The following is a 22,039-nucleotide window of genomic DNA, read 5'->3' as shown; positions in this document are numbered from 1 at the left end:
ACAGAAAATTATAGACCAATATCACTGATGAACAGATGCAAAAATCCTCAACAATATATTAACAAACTGCATTTCAAATACATTAAAAAGATCATTCAGACTAGCCTCAGCAATCAGACAACAAAAAGAAATAAAAGGCATCCAAACTGGCAAGGAAGAAGTCAAAGTGAGGTTTGCTGGAGGAAGGGAGGCAGGGGGATGGGCTAAACGGGTGATGGGTATTTGGAGGGCACTTGTGAGGAGCACTGGGTTTTGTATGTAAGTGATGACTCATAGAATTCTACTGAAACTAATATTACACTACATGTTAACTAACTGGAATTTAAATAAAAACTTAAAGAAAAAGAAGCACAACTAAGAATGATGGATAAAACAAAAATGAAAAAAAAAACAACAATAACAATAAAATTTCAAATGTGCATGTTCTGGCAAGATAGCTAGAAATCCTGACTCTAGAAAATGAAGAATCTAGACATTAAAAACAACCATTCACCACAACCAAGTGGGATTTATTCCAGGGATGCAAGAATGGTTTAATTTCTGCAAACCAATCAACATGATACACATTAACAAAATGAAGGATAAAAATCGTATGATCATCAACAGATGCAAAAAAAAGCATTTGACAAAATTAATATAAAAACTTTCAACAAAGTGGGTATAGAGGAAACATAAGTCTCCATAATTAATGCCATCGTATATGACAAGCCCACAGCTAACATCATACTCAGTGGATCAGGAACAAGACAAAATCAGGAACAAGGCAAGGATGCATTTCTCACAACTTTTATTCAATACAGTACTGGAAGTCCTAGCCACAGCAGTCAGAGAAGAAAAAGAAATAGAAGGCATCTAGACTGTCAATGAAGAACTAAAACAGTCATTACTTGCAGATGACATAATACTATATACAGAAACCACCAGGGACTCCACCAAAAAACTGTGGCATCTAATAAATGAATTCAGTAAAGTCACAGTACACAAATAAAATAAATATACAAAAATCCATTGCATTCTATACGGCAGCAAACTAGCAGAAAGAGAAATTAAGAAAAAAAATCCCATTTACAATTGCATTAAAAAGAATAAAATGTCGGGATGGCTGGGTGGCTCAGCTGATGATCCCAAGGTCCTGAGATCGAGTCCTGCATCGAGCTCCCTGTTCACAGGGGAGCCTGCGTCTTCCTCCGCCTGCTGCTCCTCCTGCTTGTGCTCTCTCTCTCTCTGACGTATAAATAAATAAAATGTTAAAAAAAAAAAAGTGAATCATTAAAATGTCTAGGAATCAGTTTAACCAAGGTGAAGGACCTGTGCTCTGAAAACTGTAAGACACTGATGAAAGAAACCAAAGAAGACACAAATAAATGCAAAGATATACCATGCTCATGGATTGGAAAAATTAATATCGTTAAAATGTCCATATTACCCAAAGCAATCCACAGATTCAATGCAATCCCTATCGAAATACCAATACCATGTTCTCACAGAACTAGAACAAATAATACTAAAATTTATATGGAACCAGAAAAGACCCTGAATAGCTAAAGCAATCTTGAGAAAGAAGAACAAAGCTGGAGGCTCACGCTCCCAGATTTCAGGCTACACTAAACAATACTATAGTAATTGAAACAGTATGGTATTGGCATAAAAAAGATCAATAGAACAAAACAGAGAGCCCAGAAATAAACCCATGCTTACATGGTCAATTAATCTATGAAAAAGGAGGCAAGAATACACAATGGGGAGAAGACAGTTTCTTCAATAAATTAGTTGAGAAAACTGGACATCTACATGCAAAAGAATGGACCTGGGCCAATTTCTTATATCATATCCAAAAGTAAACTCAAAATGGATTACATTTAGGTCTTCTAAATCTAAGTTCTGAAACCATAAAACTCCCAAAAGAAAACAGACAGTAAACTCTTGGGCATCAGTCTTAGCAGTACTTTTTTGGATTTGCCTCCTCAGTCAAGGGTAACAAAAGCAAAAATAAACAACTGAGACTCCATCACTCTAAAAAGTTTTGCATAGCAAAGGAAATCATCAACAGAATGAAAAGACAACCTAATGAATGGGAGATAACTGCAAATGATGTATCTGATAAAGGGTTAATATCCAAAATACATAAGAAACTCATACACCTCACACCAAAAAAACAATCTGACTTAAAAAATGGGCAGAGGACTGAAAGAGACATTTTTCCAAAGAAAATATACAGATGCCCAATGGACACACGAAAAGATGCTCAACATCACTTATCATCAGGGAAATGCAACACAAATCAAAACCACAGTGAGATCACCTCATGCCTTTCAGAGCGGCCAGGATCAAAAAGACAAGAAACAACAAGTGTTGACGAGTTTATAATGAACCATTGTGCACCACTGACAGGACTGTAACAATTTGGGGCAGCCACTGTGGAAAACAGTACAGAGGTTCCTAAAAAAAAAAAAAAATAGAAATAACATATGATCCAGCAAACCTACTTCTGGGTATTTACCCAAAGAAAATGAAAATACTAATTCTAAAAGATACAGTACAGTTATGGGATGCCTGGGTGGCTCAGTTGGTTAAACATCCAACTTTTGGTTTCAGTTCAGGTCTTGATCTCAGGGTCATGAGTTCAAGCCCTGTGTTGGGCTCCATGCTGGGCATGAAGCCTCCTTACAAAAAAAAAAAAGATGTATGTACCCCTATGTTCACTGCAGCATTATTTACAATAGCCAAGATATGGAAGCAATCTAAATATCCATTGACAGATGAATGGTTAAAGAAGATTCGGTGTATATCTACAATGGAATATTACTCAGCCATAAAAAAGAATAAAACCTTGCCGTCTGCGACAACATGGATGGGCCTAAAGGATATTATGCTAAGTGAATTTGATTTTACTTCTATGTGGAATCTAAAAAGCAGGACATATGAACAAACAAAACAAAATTCCTAAATACAGAGAACGAACTCATAGCTGCCAGAGGGAGTGGTGGTAGGGGGATGGGCAAAATGGATAAAGGGAATTAAAGGGTACAAACTTCCAGTAAAAAATAAGTCATGGGGACGGAAAGCACAGGAATATAGTAGAAAATATTATAATATCTTTGTATGGTGAAAGATGATAACTATACTTATCATGGCCATCATTTTATAATGTACGTAAATGTCAAATCGCTATGTTGTACATCTGAAAGTAATATAATATTCTGTCAACTGTACTTCAATTAAAAAAAAAAGATGAACTTCCCAGAAAAAAATTACCAAGATCAAGAACAAGAGAGATAATATCACTACGGATTCTACAGATCTTAAAAGGATAAGAGAATATTACAATTAATTTTATGCCAATAAATCCAACAATTTAGATGACATGGACAAACTCCCTGAAAGATAAAACTATCAAAGCCCACTCAAGAAATACAAAATCTGAATTTCTCCGTATCTATTAAAGAAATCAAATTTGTTGTTAAAAACCTTCCCACATCAAAAACTCCAGGCCTAGAGGGTTTTGCTGGTGAATTCTACAAACATTTAAGGAAGGTATCCTACCAATTCTACATAAAATCTTTTTAAAAAATAATGAAATATTTCCCAACTCATTCTATAAGGTCAGTATTACCCTGATACCAAAACCAGGCAGACATACAAGGAAAATACAGACCTCATGGAAACTGACGCAAATTTTTAAAGCAAAATTTTGTAAACTGAATCCATCAACACATAAAAAGGAAAATATATCCGAACCAGGTGTGTTTTATCCTAAGGATGCAAGGTTGGTTGAACATTTGAAAACCAATGTAATTACCACATACCAGACTGAAAAACAAAAACCATTCAGCCATCTCAATAGATGCAGAAACAGTATTTGACAAAATCCAGTATCTATTCCTAATTCTTGGCTAAATAACATAAATACATTTTCTAAAGGCACTCTTTACCCCTGCAATCTGGCTTCTATTCCACCATCCCACCAAATCTGCCTTTGCTATATTTATATTCACCAGGGTCTACTACTTTTTTTTTTTTTAAAGATTTTCTTTATTTATGTGACAGAGAGACAGCCAGCGAGAGAGGGAACACAGCAGGGGAGTGGGAGAGGAAGAAGCAGGCTCCCAGCTGAGGAGCCTGACGTGGGGCTTGATCCCAGAACGCCGGGATCACGCCCTGGGCCGAAGGCAGACGCTTAATGACTGTGCTACCCAGGCGCCCCCACCAGGGTCTACTTCTGAGACACAATATAGCATGGCCATTAAGAGTGTGGATTCTGGAGCTATACTACTTGGGTTCAAATCCCAGCTCTATCCCTAACTGGGTGTCTGACCTTGACCAGTTATAACTTCTCCCTGTCTCATTTTTCCTATCTACAAAATGAGGATAATAAGACTTCTGTTATAGGACATTATGAAATTAAATGAATTCATACAGTGCCTGACATATAGTAAGATAGTTCTTACTATATAATAGTTAAGTGTTAACTATTATTTTTATTATTACCTTTGGAAAATACTTAGTCCTTAATCTCTGGTTGATCTCAGACAATCACTTTGTTGAGAAGCCTTTCAGCATGTTAAACTAAATCCAAGAGAGTAGTATAGGGTGGTGAGGTCATGACAGAGCCGGAGCTTGAATCCTGGCTCAGTCAATTCCAGGCTAGGTATCCTGGGGCACATCACTTAACCTTTCTGGACCTCTTTTCTCATGTTCAAAGGGGTCATAATACCTTACTTCTTCAGATTGTTGTGAGGACTGTGTAGATAGCCCTTTTCTTTCCTCAATCTCCTACCAAAACCAGACTTAACTCTACCAGGATGTCTTCCAACTAGACTGGTCCTAGGTCCAGCTTTTCCAGAAACCAAGAGCAAATGCTGGCCTCTGAAGAAGTCAATATTGAAAGGTCAATCCTGTATTCACCCAGAACTTCTTGGGTGTTGTCCTCTCAGAGGCCAGAATTACTTCTCAGGGTCATGAGGATGGCCTTTTGGGGACCAGGATTCTGATGGGAAGAACCTGGGCTCTAATGAGCTTATAACTGATCTTCTCTTCTATCCGTCAACTGGTGGTATTTCTGAAAGTCAGTCCTGGAATTTCTAATCTCTATTTGGGAGTGAATTACTACGTATAAAGACAGTGGCTGCAAAAAATCTGTATTTTCCACCCTTATGTTTCATGAGAACTTTCTCGTTAAAATGCCACTGTTCACACGTTAACAGGCTCTCCACATCTAGGCACATCCATCTCTTGGAGTACAGTGTGGCTCTACATGCGCTTTCTCCCCTCGAACAGCTGATCCTCTATCTGTATTTCTGGGTGTATCTCTGGGGTTTTGATTCTGCACCCCTGACCCATGTTTCTATTTTCAGGCTGGTTCCCCCAAACTTGAGGCCTATTCATGGTTCCCCCCTCTGTCATTGGTAGCCACATCTATTCTGCACTTCTCAAGTTTACTCTGGAATCATCTTTGTCAAGTCTATCTTCTTTGTCCTCACACACGGTCTAGCACCAAGCGATTCCACCTATTTCATTTTTTTGAGAGAGAGCGAGTGCACGTGCACATGCATGGTGGGAGTGCGGCAGAGGGAGAGAATCTCAAGCAGGCTCCATGCCCAGCATGGAGTCCAACATGGGGCTTGATCCCGCAACCATGAGCTCATGACCTGAGCGGAAGTCCAGAGTTGGATGCTCAACTGACTGAGCCGCCCAGGCGCCCTTCAAGTGATTCCATTCTAGTAGGCTTTAGATACATCTGCTTCTCCCCTCTGGCTGCGCTAATCCAAACCTTAAACATTTTACAGTAGGACGAGTGCAATAACCTCCTTGCTGGCCTCCCCCTTCAGACCTATTCAGCTCATAGCAGAGAACCTTCTTACTCACATGTTATTTTGAACGTAGCAGTAATTTTTAACACTGTTTAAACCAAATGGTTTAAGACTTGAAGAACCCCCCCCGCCCCCCCGCCCTCCACCTAGAGGCCTTCACTTCCCAACGCTCTGGATCCAGGCTCATCAATACAACCAACTATGTTTTCTCTCATCGCCACGTGCTTCCCAGTCCTAGGTACTGATTCCACAGGCCACATCCTCTTAACCGTCACGTAACACAGTATTTAAGAATGTGGGTGCTAGGGTCCTAGGTTAGAATAGTTCCATTTCTGATTAGCTATGACCCTCTTTACGCCTCAAGCTTCATGTGGAAAGCAAGACAATTACAGTACCAACCACAGCACCAACCGGCCTCAGCTGTGGCCAGGACGAACTGAGCTCATCTACGTAAAGCACTGTCCCGCACACAGTAAGCACTGAGGAAGCAAGAGCTATTACAACTGTCCCACTACTACTATATTGCCTCCTAACAACAGACCTAGGGTCTGGCACACACGAGGTGGTCCATGAGTATTTATTCTTGCTCCCAAAATTATTCAAACACTAGTGAAAGATAGGTTTTAATCTGGAAATTTGACCTACCTTTAAATCTGAGTTGGCTGCAAATTTCTGTCCAATTAAAGCTGCATTCCCTCCTACATAGTGCTGTAAGATAGTTCAAAGTTATTAGACAGTAAAGCAAACCATGTTACCTAAGCTTAGTAATTTTTTAATTTACTGAATTTATAGTCCTTTTTTTTTTCCAAAAAAATTTCAGGCTGCGTTACAACAATGACACACAGACGAAGTTTTAATAAAATCATTAATCTAGGTTAACAGACAATGAATTATAAGCAAAGGTGAAAAAAACCAAATATGCTAACCATGAAAATTAGTATAACTGCCTTAACTGTAGATCTAATCTGGCCTTGAGCTTCCAGGAAGCCAGAAGAGATAAAGGAAACATGAAAAATGTGGACAGATCTTATCTTCTGCGCCACAGTCCTACTAAAATGAGTGTATGGTTGTGTTTCTCTACTAAAAATCATTCAATAGATACTACAATGAACTGAACTCCCACTCATAAGTGAGGCACACAGGCCTTTCCCTATCTGCCCCCCACCCCCTGCTCTTTTCTACCCTCCACGCCTGCACTTCCCTCCCATGCCACGCCTGCAGCTCTCTGAGCCTGTCTTCTTCTGTTTTTGGGCTCTTCAGCACATGCTGTTCCTCTCTTTCAGATGCCTGGCCCTTCTCATGCACTGGGAAATCCCCGCTTCCTTCTCAAGAATCAGCTGCACTCACTCCTCTACCATGCCTGCGTCCCTTTCCCCACTGCCACCTCAGCCTCCACAGCCACCCCCCCAGACAGGATTACACATCCCTTGCTACCTCTATACTGGAACCCGCTAGAGCCCTGGTCCACCTGGACTACTGTCATCTGGGTACACGACTAGTTCCATCAGGGCAGGGCTGGCTGTCTTCCTACAGTAAGTGCTCAGTGAATGTTTGTTGCTAAATTTCGAGAAAGATGTGTTAGAAAATACAAAGGCTTTCCTGGGAGCGAGCTAAGTGCAATGGGTCCTAATGTAGAACGGTGTCCCCTCCACACTGCCTCTTTCAGCTGCAGACCTGGTGCTGGAGAGGCAGACAACTCAAGGCTGGGATTCCGTGCTGCTGACTAAGGATGGAGTCATGTGCTTCGGACACCTGACAGGCAGGAGATAAGGCTGATGCTCCATTACGAAAACTGAGAAGCCTAACCCGTACTCTTGCCCGAATGGACCGCCACCATCTCGCCTTCTAGGCCTCGGCCACATGCAAGGCACAGACTAAATTCAATTCTAGGTTCTAGACACCGCTTTCATCCTAAGCTTTGTACTGACCAACCTCCAGGTTCAGGTAAACAGTAACTGCTTCCTGTAGGTCAATTTAAAGCTTTTTGTGATATAGAGGCTAAAATTTGGTCTTTTCACATGTTAGCATGAATTTTTATTTGACTATGATGGCCAGAAGAACGTACTAAAAATCTTGGGGGGAAAATACTAAGATTCTATGAAGTGGATTTTAGGTTTTTTATGTAATAGTTTTTAACTACTATTTTATCAATCTGCTTCTAGTTTAAGGGAGTTTGAAAAGACACCAAGTGAAGTGTCGCCCTCATGGAAAATAGGGAGAGCATTTCAGGTCTCATAATTTTAAGAAATAACTTGGACAATCAAAAAGCTAGGTGAAGTGTTTATAGAAAAACTTTTTATTTTTTTGCATTATAAAACAAAAGGCAGGATCAAGGCAGAAGAGAATAGAAATTGAATTAATGGTTCAAATACTATGATCATAAAGACTTTTAGCAGCAGACTTGTCACCATGTTAGAACTATTGAGATTCTTTCCTAAGAGATCAGAATCTCACTAGTGAGCTCGGCTGTAAAAATGACTGCAGCTGACATTTTAACAGCTTGCTGTCTGCTTTACAAACTCAGCCGGGTAACGCCCGTGCCCACTTCTAATGTTCAAATGGGAAGCTTCAAAAGCAAAAAGAACTTCAAAACCTTAAAAGTTCTCAAAATAAAAGTGGCCATAAAGAATGGCCTGTGAAAGGTACCAATTAAAAATGGCATTAAGAGCTCCCCAGCAAGAACCACATCCAGACTAGGGTGACTAGCCAAGGGAAGCTTTTAGGTGAGTAGGGAGAACTGGGGGGGGGGGGGGGGTGGAGAGACGCTGAAATAAACAATTAAAATTCAGTCTCAAGAGGCATGGCGGCATGTATAGCAGCAAGTATGCTAGGGTGAGGGCCTAGGTTCTCCAGCCAGCACTGCCTCTTACTCTATGTGAACCTCAAGAAAATATCTGGACCGTGTGGGCCCCAAGGCTTTGTTTATGACCACATGGGCCTCAGGAGCCCTAGGCCTGACAGGTTCTACCCAGTAAACCAGGGGTTCTCAAAACAAGGTCCTCAGAACAAGAGCATCAATGTATTCCCTTCTAGAAGGGAAATAAATTCTCGAGTCCTACCCTACATCTGCTGAATCAGAAACTCTGGGAGCAGGGCCCAGGAATCTGTTTCAATAACTGCCCCCCACCCCAAGTGACTTTGTGTTTTAGGTCTGAGAACCACTGATCTAGACCAGCGCTTCTCAACCAATGTGATTTTGCTGCCCTCCTCTCCCCAGCCCTGAAAACAACTGACCACGTCTGGAGACATTTTTAACTGTCACAACGAGGGAAGGAGGGGAGTGCTACTGTCTGTCATCCAGTGGGCAGGTGCGAGAGATGCTGCTGACCATCTCGCCATGCGCAGGACAGCTGCTACGACAAGAATTATCCAACCCAAAGCATCAGTAATGCTGAGGTAAGGAAGCTGGCTCTGGGCCACCAGAGCAGAGGGGAGGACCCAGGACTCCCTTACCCATGCAAAAGCTACGAGTGCTTTGTGTGTTTGGCCTTACTCTCCTGCTCAGGAAGGACTCAGCCATGCTATGATTATTCCATGTTATCAGCCACAAGCAATATCCAAACAAGAGTAGGCATCTTTCCTACCTTCACCTTGGGTAATATGAAAAAAAGAACAATTTGATGGATGAACTAGAACCAAAATTTTAGTACCTATGCTTCATAAATGTTGGCTGAATTGAATGGACTAGAAACAGAGTTAATGGAAGTTCAGATACACAGTTTGACAGAAAGGGAAAACACTGCACAACTGGATTCCCAACAATCACCCTCCAGAGAGCCTAGAGGAAAAGCTGCTTGGTTGCTTCTAGGAATCTTACAGAAAGATACCTTTCCCCACCTTATCTTGATTTATTGCTGGTGAACCAAACAGACCTGCGCTCCTGGGAGCTCTGATGCAATCTGGGCAACGTCACGGAAAGCCTCCTTATCGCTAAAGAAGCGCTCAGCTGCGGCTCCCTTCCCCATGAAGTGAACGAAAGCTTCTTCCAGATCATTCCTTGAATGCAGAATGGTGTGATCTTTCCCATTCCCAGGACTCCGGCCAAGCGCCTGCAAGAGCTTCACCCCTGAGAGCACTACATCCACACAGGCATTGACTCTGGAAGGAAGGAGGGAAGAGTCAGCGTGAAAGAAGGAAGCAGAAGCACCGGGGCAGCCAGTGTGAACAACAGAGAAATGTTTCCACAAACTGTGTTCAAACAGAAAAACCGAGGAAGTGGATCTGAAATCTGAACTGGGAAATAAATAGCATATGGCGGGAAGAAGGTTCCTTTATCTGGACATACGTCTTAGGATCAGAACACAGGACTCTTTCCAACAGGATGGCAAACTTAGTTTTTTCCTTAAAGATTTATTTATTTGTGTGAGAGAGAGAGAGATGCTGAGCAGGGAGCCCGATGTGGGACTCGATCCCAGGACTCTGGGATCATGACCCGAGCTGAAGGCAGACGCTTAACCAACTGAGCCAGCCAGGCGATCGCAGGATGGCAAACTTTTACGCTAGCTACAAAGAGAAAACAGGTGCTCAGCATTTCAGAACAAAGCTATCACGATAACACAAATACAGCATTTCTGAGAAAATGCTGGCAGAGCCACACTGGCTGGATTCCTCCTGGCTTTGTGACTTGGGCAAGTCACTTTAATTTCCGGTTCTCAGTTTCCTCATTTATAAAATGGTGTAATACGGGTGTTTGACTCATAGAGCTGTTTTGAAGATTAAGTTAATATATGCTTAGGAACACTGCTTAGTGCAAAGTAAGCAAAATATAAGTTTTGGTCAAAAGCCAAGTATCAGATACCTTACCCCCAAAGACACATTAGGATGGTGGTAAGATACACTAAATACCTAATGTCTAAATACTCCTAGCTGAAACTCTTCAAGAGTTAAGTGGTGCCTTAAACACTGAGGCACATCTGCAGTCTGGTAACATTCATCACTTGCCAGGTATTCACTGGACCAATCCATGACCTTTAAAGGGCTTGTAAGAAACCAATGCTGCACCACCTGGTTGGCTCTGGAATCAAATTATAAAGCACTATGGTTGTCTGGCACGGCCTCCATGGTGTGCACAGAAAAGTCCTGGTTTATATTTTTAATGTTACTTTGCTAAAAGCCATCCCTTAAAAGAGAAGGGTCGAATAATTTGGGTACCTAGAGGAGGACTTCCTGCCCCCTACCCCACAGTCACCTTTATTCCTGCCTCTGCCTACTGGGGATATCATTCTTGCCAGTGGGGCTAGATGACCACACAGGCAGCTCGAAGCCTGTGAGATGGCCAAGGCTCACAGCAGGCCAACAAATAGCTCCTGGTGATAAGGACAGCTGGGCTTCCAGGGTAATTCTGAGCAGCTTGAAAGCAGAAAGTATACTCATCAATAAAGAAGGCCCAAAGGACTGGATTCTAGTGTAGAATATAGCTACAATGCTTCCCTTTTAGTCTCTTAAAAAAAAAAAAAAATCTCTTGGAAGTGCCTGGGTGGCTCAGTCGTTAAGTACCTGCCTTCGGCTCAGGTCATGATCCCAGTGTTCTGGGACTGAGCCCCGCATCAGGCCCCCTGCTTAGCGGGAAGCCTGCTTCTCCCTCTCCCACTCCCCCTGCTTGTGTTCCCTCTCTCACTGCCTCGCTCTCTGTCAAATAAATAAAAAAATCTTAAAAAAAAAAAAAATCTCTTGATCTGGAAATTAACACACGAATTTATTAATGGTGGTAGACTCTAAGAATGAGACTGGGCAAGGGAGAGGAATTTTATTTTTCACTAGATGTATTTCTGATTTTCAAAAGCATGTATTACTTTTGTAATTAAAAAACAATACAATTTTTTTTAAAGATTTTATTTATTTATTTGACAGACAGCCAGCCAGCGAGAGAGGGAACACAAGTAGGGGGAGTGGGAGAGGAAAAAGCAGGCTCTTAGTGGAGGAGCCTGATGTGGGGCTCGATCTCCGAACGCTGGGATCACGTCCTGAGCCGAAGGCAGACACTTAACCACTGCGCTACCCAGGCACCCCCCCCCCCAAAATACAATTTTTAAAAGGTTCGTATGGAGGCTAGATATCACTCAAGCATGGTTTACAAGAGCAAGGAAGAGACACATCTCTCCTAGTGACACAAATTGACTGCACCCACATCATAAGGATTCTTTAATTTTTCCTCTATGGATCCCGTGCTTTTAAAAAGATTTTTGCCCCCCCAAACAGCATTTAAATACTCAAATTTTCTTATTCTTTTAAAACGAAGATACATATACACTCTGGTCAATTGGAAAGGCATAATCTAAGAGTTACTATGCTTTTCTGTGCATAAAACACATCGACATTCACATGGCAGGTGCTTCATGATGTTTAGAATACATTCCTTTCACGGCCCTACTGATCATAAACCAAGCATACCTTTTAAACTGGTCTCAATTCCACCTCATACAGGGTGTTCTTTATTTCTACTGGATGTAATATTAGCTGTCTAAAGGGCAGACTCGTAATAGGAATACTCTCCCTGGCCCTCAGATTCAAGTAGGCTCCCGAGTTTCAGACAGCTCAAGTTTGGATAGTGAGAGACACTATTTCCACCCAACAGCCCTATCTAGAAAATGTTTTCCCATGGATTTGGGTCCTGAGTCTGGAGAGCAGAAGTTCAGACACTGAGGGATGCCCACCCACATCTGAAAATAGCAGCTTGCCACAAACACATCGCCTTCATCTCCAGTGATATGGTGAGACCCTGAACAGGGGCTGATTCTTTAAAGAGGAGAATGGAGGAAGTTTGTAGAAGTTACAAAACAAGACAAAACCAAAACACCCCCATAACCAAAAGGAACAACGTTCAACATATTTTGCAACACAAGACAAAACGCAACAGAATTTTGAGTTAAAAATATGTAACTACCATAGGAACATTTTCCACCCCTCCCTTCATCATGTCATGAATACTAAGGGAAAAAAAATCTTACAAAGGAAAAAATTTTATTCAGTAGCTTTTAATAATAAAAAGATCACTGAACATCTACGTGCCAGATACCACACTAAGAACCTCTCCATGTGCTTTCTAGTTACACTTTAACCAGAGCAAGACTCTTCCTCTGCTCTTACCTCAATTCAGTAGCATCCGAAAATGTAATCAAGCACATTACCTACGGTGCTTTATTCTCAGGGGAATTAAAGGGAGGAAGGGAGCAAAAGAACCAGAAGACAAAATTATGCTCACTTGACTTTAGGCAGAATTTCACAGTTGAGTAAGAATTGTATAAAAGATTATAATGTGAGTTTAGAGAAAACGAAGACACAGATGAAATAACTGAAAATAAAGAAAGGCGACACACGCTGAATGTCCAAACAAGAGGAAGGGCTGGAAGGGTAGGGGAGCCTGGGCTTCCAGGCCTACTGCCAGAGGCTCTTGGGGGGGGTGGGGGGAGGGGGCACAGTTCCCCTTCTAGACTGCAAGTTCTTTAAAGGCAAGGATGGTGGTTCTCATCACCTCCCTTCTATTTCACTATCTGTAAAATGTTTCCTTAGGTTCTTCCTAGCTTTTGAATACTATACCTAAGATACTGCAACAGGTAATCATAATCACCATAAGATGCAGAATTACAGAGGGGCACCTGGGTGGCTCAGTCATTAAGCATCTGCCTTTGGCTCAGGTCATGATCCCGGGGTCCTGGGATCTAGCCCTGCATTGGGCTCCCTCCTTGGCAGGAAGCCTGTTTCTTCCTCTCCCACTCCCCCTGCTTGTGTTCCCTCTCTTGCTGTGTCTCTGTCAAATAAATAAAATCTTAAAAAAAAAAAAAAAGAAGAAGATGCAGAACTACAGAGAAGAGAAATCCAAAGGGGAAGGGGAAACGGACCCTGGGCTGAACTCTGGATGGCGCTCTGGGCAGAGAAAGAAGCCTGGTATTTATGAAGCAATGAATATAAGGCAGGCATTTTCAGACAGACCACACCAATTTGCAAAACGTGGTAAGACAGGGAAGTAGTCACTCTGCTTTCAGCTGAGAAAAGTTGAAACTGGGGGTTGACTACCATTCCAAAGGCCACAACTGGAAGAGCCTAAATTGCAACCCAGATTTCTCTGATACTGAAGCCCTCCCTGAGAGCACGCAGAAGCGAAGATGTAGATGAAGGGATTAACTGTGTGTCCGGATACGATAAGAATGTTGATCTAGTTAGAATGGAGAGTTAAACAGAGGAGTAGAGTAAGGTAGGTTTCAAAGGTGAGGGTGAAGCCAGGTATTGGGGAACGAACATTAGGTTCTTCATTCACCCGATGGGTCTTCCGCACCAAAGTCCGATTTTAAAGCAGGCCGGTGGCACATCTTAGAAAGATGTGGTAGCGCGCTCCTATCCTTTACTTCTCCGGGTCCTTTCCACCAGCCCCTTACACACTGGTGCCTCCCACAATTCCACCCTTGCCATTCACCTTCCTTTCTTGTTCTCTTCTGGTGTGATCGCATACACTCTCTGACCTCGACCTAACTACTGGCATCTTCGAAGCCTGCAAGCCTGCTCCTCAATATCTACTAAACTTCAGCCTGTCGGCGGCTGGCTCCGCTTCATTTGAAATCCCACAAGCAAGTACGCTGCCCCTCCTCTGAAATCCAACCCGCTATCTTCCAACACAAACGTGTTCCTTTTTCTCAATCTCCCTTACCGCAACACTGTGGCATGAACACAGGAGCAGGCTTACCTTGTGCCTCTGGTACTTGACAGCTGTGTAATCTTGGGCCAATCAATACTTCTAAGCTTTGGTTTATCTGTAAAAACTGGATGACGATATTTGTATCTACCTACTTAAGGTTGTTAGCAGATACCCGATGCTAAAAACTTGCCATTTTGGACTGCCTTTCTTTACCACATTCAACCTATGAGCAACTCGCACGGCTGATGAAAAAAGGCTCTTTTCTCCCTTCACCCAGACCCTGAAATCGCCTCTTAACTACGGTCAGGATCTCAAGACTTTCCTCCTTATGAACTCATACTAAATTGTATATTGCGAGAGAGTGTAAGTGGATACGTGTGTGTGTCCTCCTAGGAAGGTAAACCACAACACCCCGTGCCCCCAAATGAGCTTCCGGTACACACCCTGGTATGAAGGGCCCTTCTCAGCATCATTAACTGACATCTCTCTGCCAGAAGTTCCTTGCCCTCAAAACAGGGCTAACTTGCTGTTTCTCAACTACGTGTTTCACATTTGGTTCACTCTGCCTAGGTGGACTTATTCCCTCACCCCTGGGTGAAGAAATTCCATCTCTTCTCCAGGGCCTACCCCATGCCAAGTCACTACAGCAGAATATATTTCCCAAGATGAACACAAGATGCTCTATCCCACATGTTCTGTTTACAATGTGACACTGACACCCTTCCCATCAAAGCGTGTTCTGAGTCCCATCCACTTGAAACCAGCTGCACCTGGGACCTGGGACTGCGGTAGAAGTGATGCTATGTGCTATTAAGATTAGGTCATAAAAGGCATTAAGGCTTCTGCCTGGTCATCAGGACATTCTGTCTTCTTACCCTGCTGCGAGAGAGCTACGGAGCTGTAGTGGACAACCACGATCAACCTTTAATATGATCCCAGTCCCAGGCACCATCTGACTGAAACTGCATGAGACGTCAAGTCAGAACTGCCTAGCACAGACTAATCAAGCCTCAGAATCATAAGAGATAATAAAATGACCATGTTTCAAGCTGCCAAGTTTTGGGGTGATTTGTGATGTAGCACTAAATGGAACATCACCTTCTCAGATAGAGATTTTTCCAGAACCTCATCCTGGGAAGAATTAGTAATCCTTTGGGACACAAGGCTACCTTTTTTTTTTAAACCACGAGTTTTGCAAAAGCACTTTTCATAATTGTTATCCACAGCACTGTGTGCCCCTGTCCCCCATCAATTCATATGTTGAAGCCCTAACCACAAACATGACTGTTTTTGGACACAGGGACTATTTAAAGAGATAATTAAGGTTAAATGAGTCCATCATCCAAGAGGACTAAGGTCCATATAGTAAGAGGAAGAGACACCAGGAGTGTGCATGCACAGAGAAAAGTCCATATGGGTACGTGGCGAAAAGGTGGCCATCTGCAAGTCAGGATCTTGATCTGAGACTATCAGCCTCTAGAACCATGAGAAAATTCCTGCTGTTTAAGCCACCCAGCCTGTGGTATTCTGTCATGTCAGCCTGAACACTAATAACGAATATATCTGTTTTTAACAAATGAGGCCGGGACCTTGCTTCACCCATTTCTGCATCCTCAGAACTTAGCACAGACCTGACACATACCATGTAGTTGCTGATATTTGCTGAATGTGCATAAAGCCAGGGAGGACACTTAAGAAACTGAGAAGGAGGGGTGCCTGGGTGGCTCAGTCCATAAAGCATCTGACTCCTGATTTCAGCTCAGGTCATGATCTCAGGATTGTGAGATCAAGCCCCATACTGGGCTCTGCACTCAGCGTGGAGTCTGCTTGAGATTCTCTTTCAGCTTCTGCGCACCGCCCCCCCACTTGTGTCTCTGCACATTCTCTCAAAATAAATAAAATCTTAAAAAAAAAAAGAAAGAAACAAAACTGATAAGGAAGTGGGTGAAAGGGCCTGAACTTGAAAGAAGAGGTAAAAGGAGTTATATCTGAAGAAAAGATATGCTGATTAAAAAAAAAGTACTATGGTGTGCCTGGCCGGCTCAGTACATGAAGCATGCAACTCTTGATCTCAGGGTCAAGTTTGAGCCCCACACTGGGTGTAGAGATTACTTAAAATAAATATTAAACAAAATACTAACATTTGCCTGCTCTTTACAGAAGACACCATGCAAGACTACACAATTATTTCGTTTAATCTTCAGGGTAACTTTGCTCTACCTTACCCTTAGCCCCCTCACAAAAACTAGCAGAGTACTTTGTAGAAGGTCTGCTTTTGTATGGTGCTTCGGAGGTGATGGCAAGATATTTAAGTCGAACTGTGACAGGGTTTAAAGTTAGTGTGAAGGGAACAATGAGGAAAACAAAGAAAGGAGGCACTGTGAGTTGGGAGAACCGTAAATATGCAACATCACTGAAATCAGGGGAAGAAGAGTTGCAAAGAAAAGGGCATGTTTAGGGCGTGGAAGACTGCAGGGAATCGACAACGAAGACTAAGAAAAGGGCAGCTCAATTGAAAATTAACAAGTCACCAGAGAGCTTTGAGAAAGTAGTTTCAGTAGAGTGGTGGTCTCCCAGACTACGGTGTTAAGAAAGGAGAAACAAGGGAGAAAAGTCGGTAGCTAAAGGTAGTGACCACACCACTCACTCACGAAGTTCAGAAGAGGGTGAGTGTCCTCAAACTGGTAAGACCAAGTGTCTTTGACAGCAAAAAGGCAGTCGCCAAAAGAGCCGAAACAGGAATGAAGGAGACTGGCACATGAGGGTGTCAGGCTGCGCGGGATTTGCAAAAGGCTATTAGGCTGGTCCCACCGAGATGAGAGAAGGGCGCAGAGACCCGGCAAGAGGAAAAAGCAGTCTGCTAAGTCCTAGCAGCAGTGACAAACAGGGCTGGTCCCAGATATCCGACGCTTCTCGCCAAGGAGGCAGCGTGGACACCAGCGCCGAGGAGCCTCCTGGGCGACGTCTAGGAACCCGTTTCCGAGCGGCTCTACCTCCCAGCTCCCCAGCCGCCCGAGCTCCGCCAAGGCGGCCCTCGGAGGCCCGGAGCATCCGCACCTCCTGGAGAGACCCAGAGACGCAGGCCCCGCAGGCACTCACCCCACGGCCACGCGGCGCCAACGCCGGGCGGGCCGTACGATGAGCGCGTCCCAGGCGGCCGCCAAGCGGCCCTCAGGGGAGCTGGGTCCCGCGGGCGCGGGCGCCAGCTGCAGCGAGCTCCACAGCGAGCGAAGCGCCGAGCCGGGCAGCTGCGGCTCCAGCAGGAGGACACAGCCCACCGCCAGCGCCAGGAAGCCGGCGTACGCAGAGCCGCGCCATAGCGCCATGGGGACTGACGCGCCGCACCGCCGGCCCGCTCCTTTCCCGGCCCGCGCCTCTTCCGTCTCGGCGCGCGCAGACGTCGACACGCTCCACGTCACGCCTGCGCGCCGCAGCCCCCGAGGGGAGGGCTGGGGGCGGGGCTCTGCGCCGCTGCCGGGGAGCCAAAGCTGGCGCTGGGGGGCGCGGTTGCACGGCCCTGGAGGAGGTGGGACAAAGGCTAGAAGGCGGAGCCGGGCGCGGGCGCTGGGACTCCAGCCGCACCCCTCTAGCCGTACGACAGAACAGGCGGATTATGAAGAAGCGGGCCAGTCTCATGCTAATCTTTGAGCCGGTCAATGGCCGCATTAGGGTAGCGCCTACAGTGCTCGGGGGGGGGGGCACCAATCACACTCCCCCTCTTTTAATTCGTCCCTCCGCGAGTGTGTCCATCCTCCACCGCTGGCTTAACTCTAACTCTTTCTCCCCGGGGGAATTAGCTCAGCTTGCAGCCGCGGCGCAGCGAGCCCCTGGGGGCACGCGAGGCGGAGGGATTCCGCTCGCTTTCGGGTGGCCGAGGCCTTGGGCCGCTCGAGGCCTATGACAAGACGGGAGAGCCCACAGTGATCCTCCTCGTGGGACGACCAGAGTCAAACCTTCATATAACCCTCGTGGGGGCGCTGTTCCCTTTAACAGTATCAGAAAAACGCGCAAAAGCACACAATCTTGTGTTATGGAGATGATGGACTTGGGTTAAGAAACACTGGTTTCTCCTCTTTTCTGTTGGTGATAGGGCTTTCAGCCTGGGAAAGTTCGGTCTTCCTCGTTGTGACCCTTCTGTGTAGAGCCTGCATTAAGAGCAGTGAAGCTTGTCTTGTTGCCAGCTCCTTCTCAGCATCCACCATGTACCGCCTGGTCTTCTTCCCCGCCTGTTCCTTTTTTATTTTATTTTATTTTATTTTATTTTATTTTATTTTATTTTATTTTATTTTATTTTATTTTATTTTATTTTTTTATTTTATTTTTTTATTTTATTTTATTTTATTTTATTTTATTTTATTTTATTTTATTATTTTTTTAGTTCTGCTGGCTCCTGACCTTGGCTTTGTCCCGATTTTCCACTGCCCCTGACCTTTGGACTTGGCAATGAAACTTTATTTCCCTAGCTTTGGTCTTGAGCAATAGCGTTCATCACCCCCCTCCTCCCCTCCAGCCCCAAATCGTACACTTCTCCATCCTGGCCATCTACCTTCCGCTAGCTCGTCCCACCCAGCCTACCTGATTATAGCCGCCTTTTCAAAGGAGATGTTCACACAGGAAGATATTTGGGCTGCCACGTGAAAGAAAGAAGCGAAGAAACCAATGAGATTTGTGTGGAGCCATGAAACTGTCTTCTCTAGAGTTGCCTTTCCCTTCTCTCTCCTCGGGTAGACATGTCAAATCAGTTCCTAGAGAAACTGCTCTCTCTCATGGCCCCCAGTGGGCATGTTTCCCTACCACCCGGAGAGGACCAAACCAGCACCTATCTCAAAAGCAGGGAATTCACTGACAATTTGGACCAAGAGCTAGGAGTCTGTAGCTAGTTTTGTTTATTTGTTTTTTGTTTTTTTTCCCGGACCTACAAGGTCACATAGACTTAATGGGCAGATAGAGTTAGTTAAATATATTTCCAAGGTGAAGTTTTGGAGGAGCTCAGGAAGCTGAACTATGGGAGGTCTATGGAGCAGACAGGCCTAGAGAAACGGGGGAATGCTCCACACCAGAGTGATGTGGAGAGAAAGCTGCCTGGGCCTTCCCTTCTGGCTCCCAAGATAGCTGCTGAACTGCCAGCACTTTCTTTGAACCTACTTCTGCTTCTTTCTAGGCTTGCCAGAACTCCCCTGCCACTCCCTCAGTTTTATTAAGAGATAATTGACATATCAATTGACATATCAGTTATAACACTGTGTAAGTTGAAGGTGCCCAACATAATGATTTGATACATGTATATATCGTGCCACAATTACCACAGTAAGTTTAGTTAACATCACTACCTCTCCTCGTGACAGATTTCTTTCTCGTGATAAGAATATTTAAGATCTACTCTCAGCAACTTTAAAATATATGGTACTAGAACTTTTGATTTAGCCACAGAGACAAAACAGCAGCAGCTGGAACAAGATGGAAGTTTATGTCTCATGTAAAAGTCCAAATGGGGTGCTGGTACTGTAGCAGCAAGCATAGCCCCATCTGCTCCTTATCGAGGCTGCTCCGGGGCACTTGCTGGTTGGTGGCTCAGTGTAGCCTTGTGTTGTGGGTGGTGGCAGGGCTGGACAAAGGGCCCAGAGTCTGGACCTCAATTCCAACTGAGAACAGCAGGAGCTGTAGGAAAAATATCAGCTACACTTGCCAGTCGTGGCAGAATCTGGTGTGACTTCTGGTCACATACACAACCCCAGGGGTCTTAATTACTTCTCAGTCCTCATCAGGGACTCAGGGGCAAGCAGTCAGCTCTTTGGGTATTACAGTCCCTCTTGAAATATCTCCTCAATGAAAAATAGTCATTTCAGATTCTGGTCATTATCTATTTAGACAGTCTGGAATACGTTGCAAGCTAACTGTTTTTCTAGAGGTCAGGTTTCTGGGGGCAATTATACAAAAGAGCCTTGAGTGGGCAGCCGTGGCTCCATTCCCTAGGCTGAACAAAGAGAATAGTTCTGGGCAGACCTCAAGACACCCCTTCCCCCACTCAAATTGCTTCCAGACATGGCCTTTGCTTTTGATTCTCTCTCCTAGGACCTTGAAATGAGAGAAAAGAGCAATTTGTTTCCAGAAAATTCAGAGGCAAATGGAGGCTCCAGGTGTCCATCCAAGACCCTGACTTGGAAGGCCAAGTTGCAGATCCCATATTTATATAAGAATTAGCGGAGTCCTATCAGTTCCCAAATTAGCCTGAGGTTTTGGCTTTGACATAAACACAAGTCAACACCCCTCCTGTGATCTGAAGGGTTTTAAGGAGCAAGTTTGTTCCCACACTGGAACAGAAACTAAAGCGGTACCAAACACTCCTTATGTAAGCCAGGCTAACCCACTTTTCCACAGTTCCAGGCCTCTGGGGTTTCATCCAAGCTGCTCTCCGAAGTCTACACTGTCAAGGCCTTTGCTGATGCCAGGGACACAGCCCACCAAGGCCAGCACCCAAAGGCCAGAGTCAGTGCACAGCTCGGAAGGTTATAGAAAACTCTAAGGAGGGGCACATGGGTGGCTCAGTCGGTTAAGCCTCCAACTCTTCAACTCTTGGTTTCTGCTCAGATCATGATCTCAGGATCCTGGGATCAGGGAACCTCCCCCCCCACCCGCCCCCGTCCCTCAGCGGGGAGTCTGCTTCTCTGCCTCTCTCTCCCTCTCCCTCTGCCCCTCCCCAAGCTTGAGCTTGCTCTCTGTCAAATAAATAAATCTTTTTTTTTTTTTAAAGAAAACTCTAAGGAGACAAAAGAGAAGGAACAAAGGATCCTAGTATTTGAAAAGAGAAAGTTTTATGTCTACAGCCACAGCCCTGGGCAATCAGACACCCCCCTTCCTCACTTGCCATCAGGGAGGACACTAGAAGAGCTAGGAGGATGGATTGCTGAACACAGATTGGGGCAGAGAACTTCTTAGTTTTTGAGGATGTAACAATGTGGTGGCTGTGGATTTCCACTTTGGGATTAACTGCTTTGGACCAGGAGGAAGTGCAGAGCGTGGGAAAGTGGAAGGGGCAGAGCTGTCTGGGCTTTCTATGTGGCAGGGGCCTATGAGCTTCATAGGGCAAATGAGCAAGGGGGCAGGGTGAAGCATAGGCCTGTCCCACAGTGCTTTCTTGGATGTCCCACACTCCTGGAACAAAGCTCTCACACTGGCTGCTGTGGGCCTTTCCCACCCACGGGCCCGCTGGCTTGGTGCTTCTCCGCAGGCCGTGTGAGCCAGCTCTGTGGAAGGTCCTGCAGCATGGGACAGCCATCGGATTTGGGTTCTGTCGTATTTACAGTCTATATTTGGAAGGCAATGGAAAGTTTGCTTTCTAACTGTATTTCCTTCTTGAATCAAGAACCCTAACAATTCTAGAACCACTTAGCCCAAGAGTTGTTTTCCAAAAGTAAATAAAGGAAAAAATAAAAGGAAGCAATAAACATTCGACTGGTATGGCACGCCTGGGCTGCTCTGGAGTGGCCAGGGGCCCGGGCTTTTTCCATCTTTTGCTCTGCCGTCTGTAGGGTGACAGCATAGAGGAGAGGGCATGCCAGGATAAAATCGGGGTTCTGGAAGAAAGGAGAGCTGGTGAATA

General features: G+C 44.5%; 1 protein-coding gene across 2 annotated transcripts in view; it reads right to left on the bottom strand.

The window, feature by feature from the left end:
• Nucleotides 1–17,838, bottom strand: part of ADPGK (ADP dependent glucokinase) — a 34,268-nt gene extending 16,430 nt beyond the window's left edge. For both annotated transcript variants that reach the window (XM_045795262.2, XM_045795263.2), the window contains exons 1-3: nucleotides 17,539–17,838; nucleotides 9,683–9,908; nucleotides 6,456–6,518 (exon numbers count right to left, since the gene is read on the bottom strand). In XM_045795262.2, the coding sequence (XP_045651218.1) occupies nucleotides 6,456–6,518; nucleotides 9,683–9,908; nucleotides 17,539–17,765 (516 nt within the window). In that variant the 5' untranslated portion in view covers nucleotides 17,766–17,838. The remainder of the gene's footprint in view (nucleotides 1–6,455; nucleotides 6,519–9,682; nucleotides 9,909–17,538) is intronic.
• Nucleotides 17,839–22,039: the final 4,201 nt, after the last annotated feature.

The sequence above is a fragment of the Ursus americanus genome, chromosome 28 (assembly GCF_024610735.1).
Source record: "Ursus americanus isolate L20-20 chromosome 28, mUrsAme1.1.p, whole genome shotgun sequence".
Taxonomy (NCBI): Eukaryota; Metazoa; Chordata; class Mammalia; order Carnivora; family Ursidae; genus Ursus; species Ursus americanus.
This window is presented reverse-complemented; position numbering and strand designations above follow the sequence as displayed.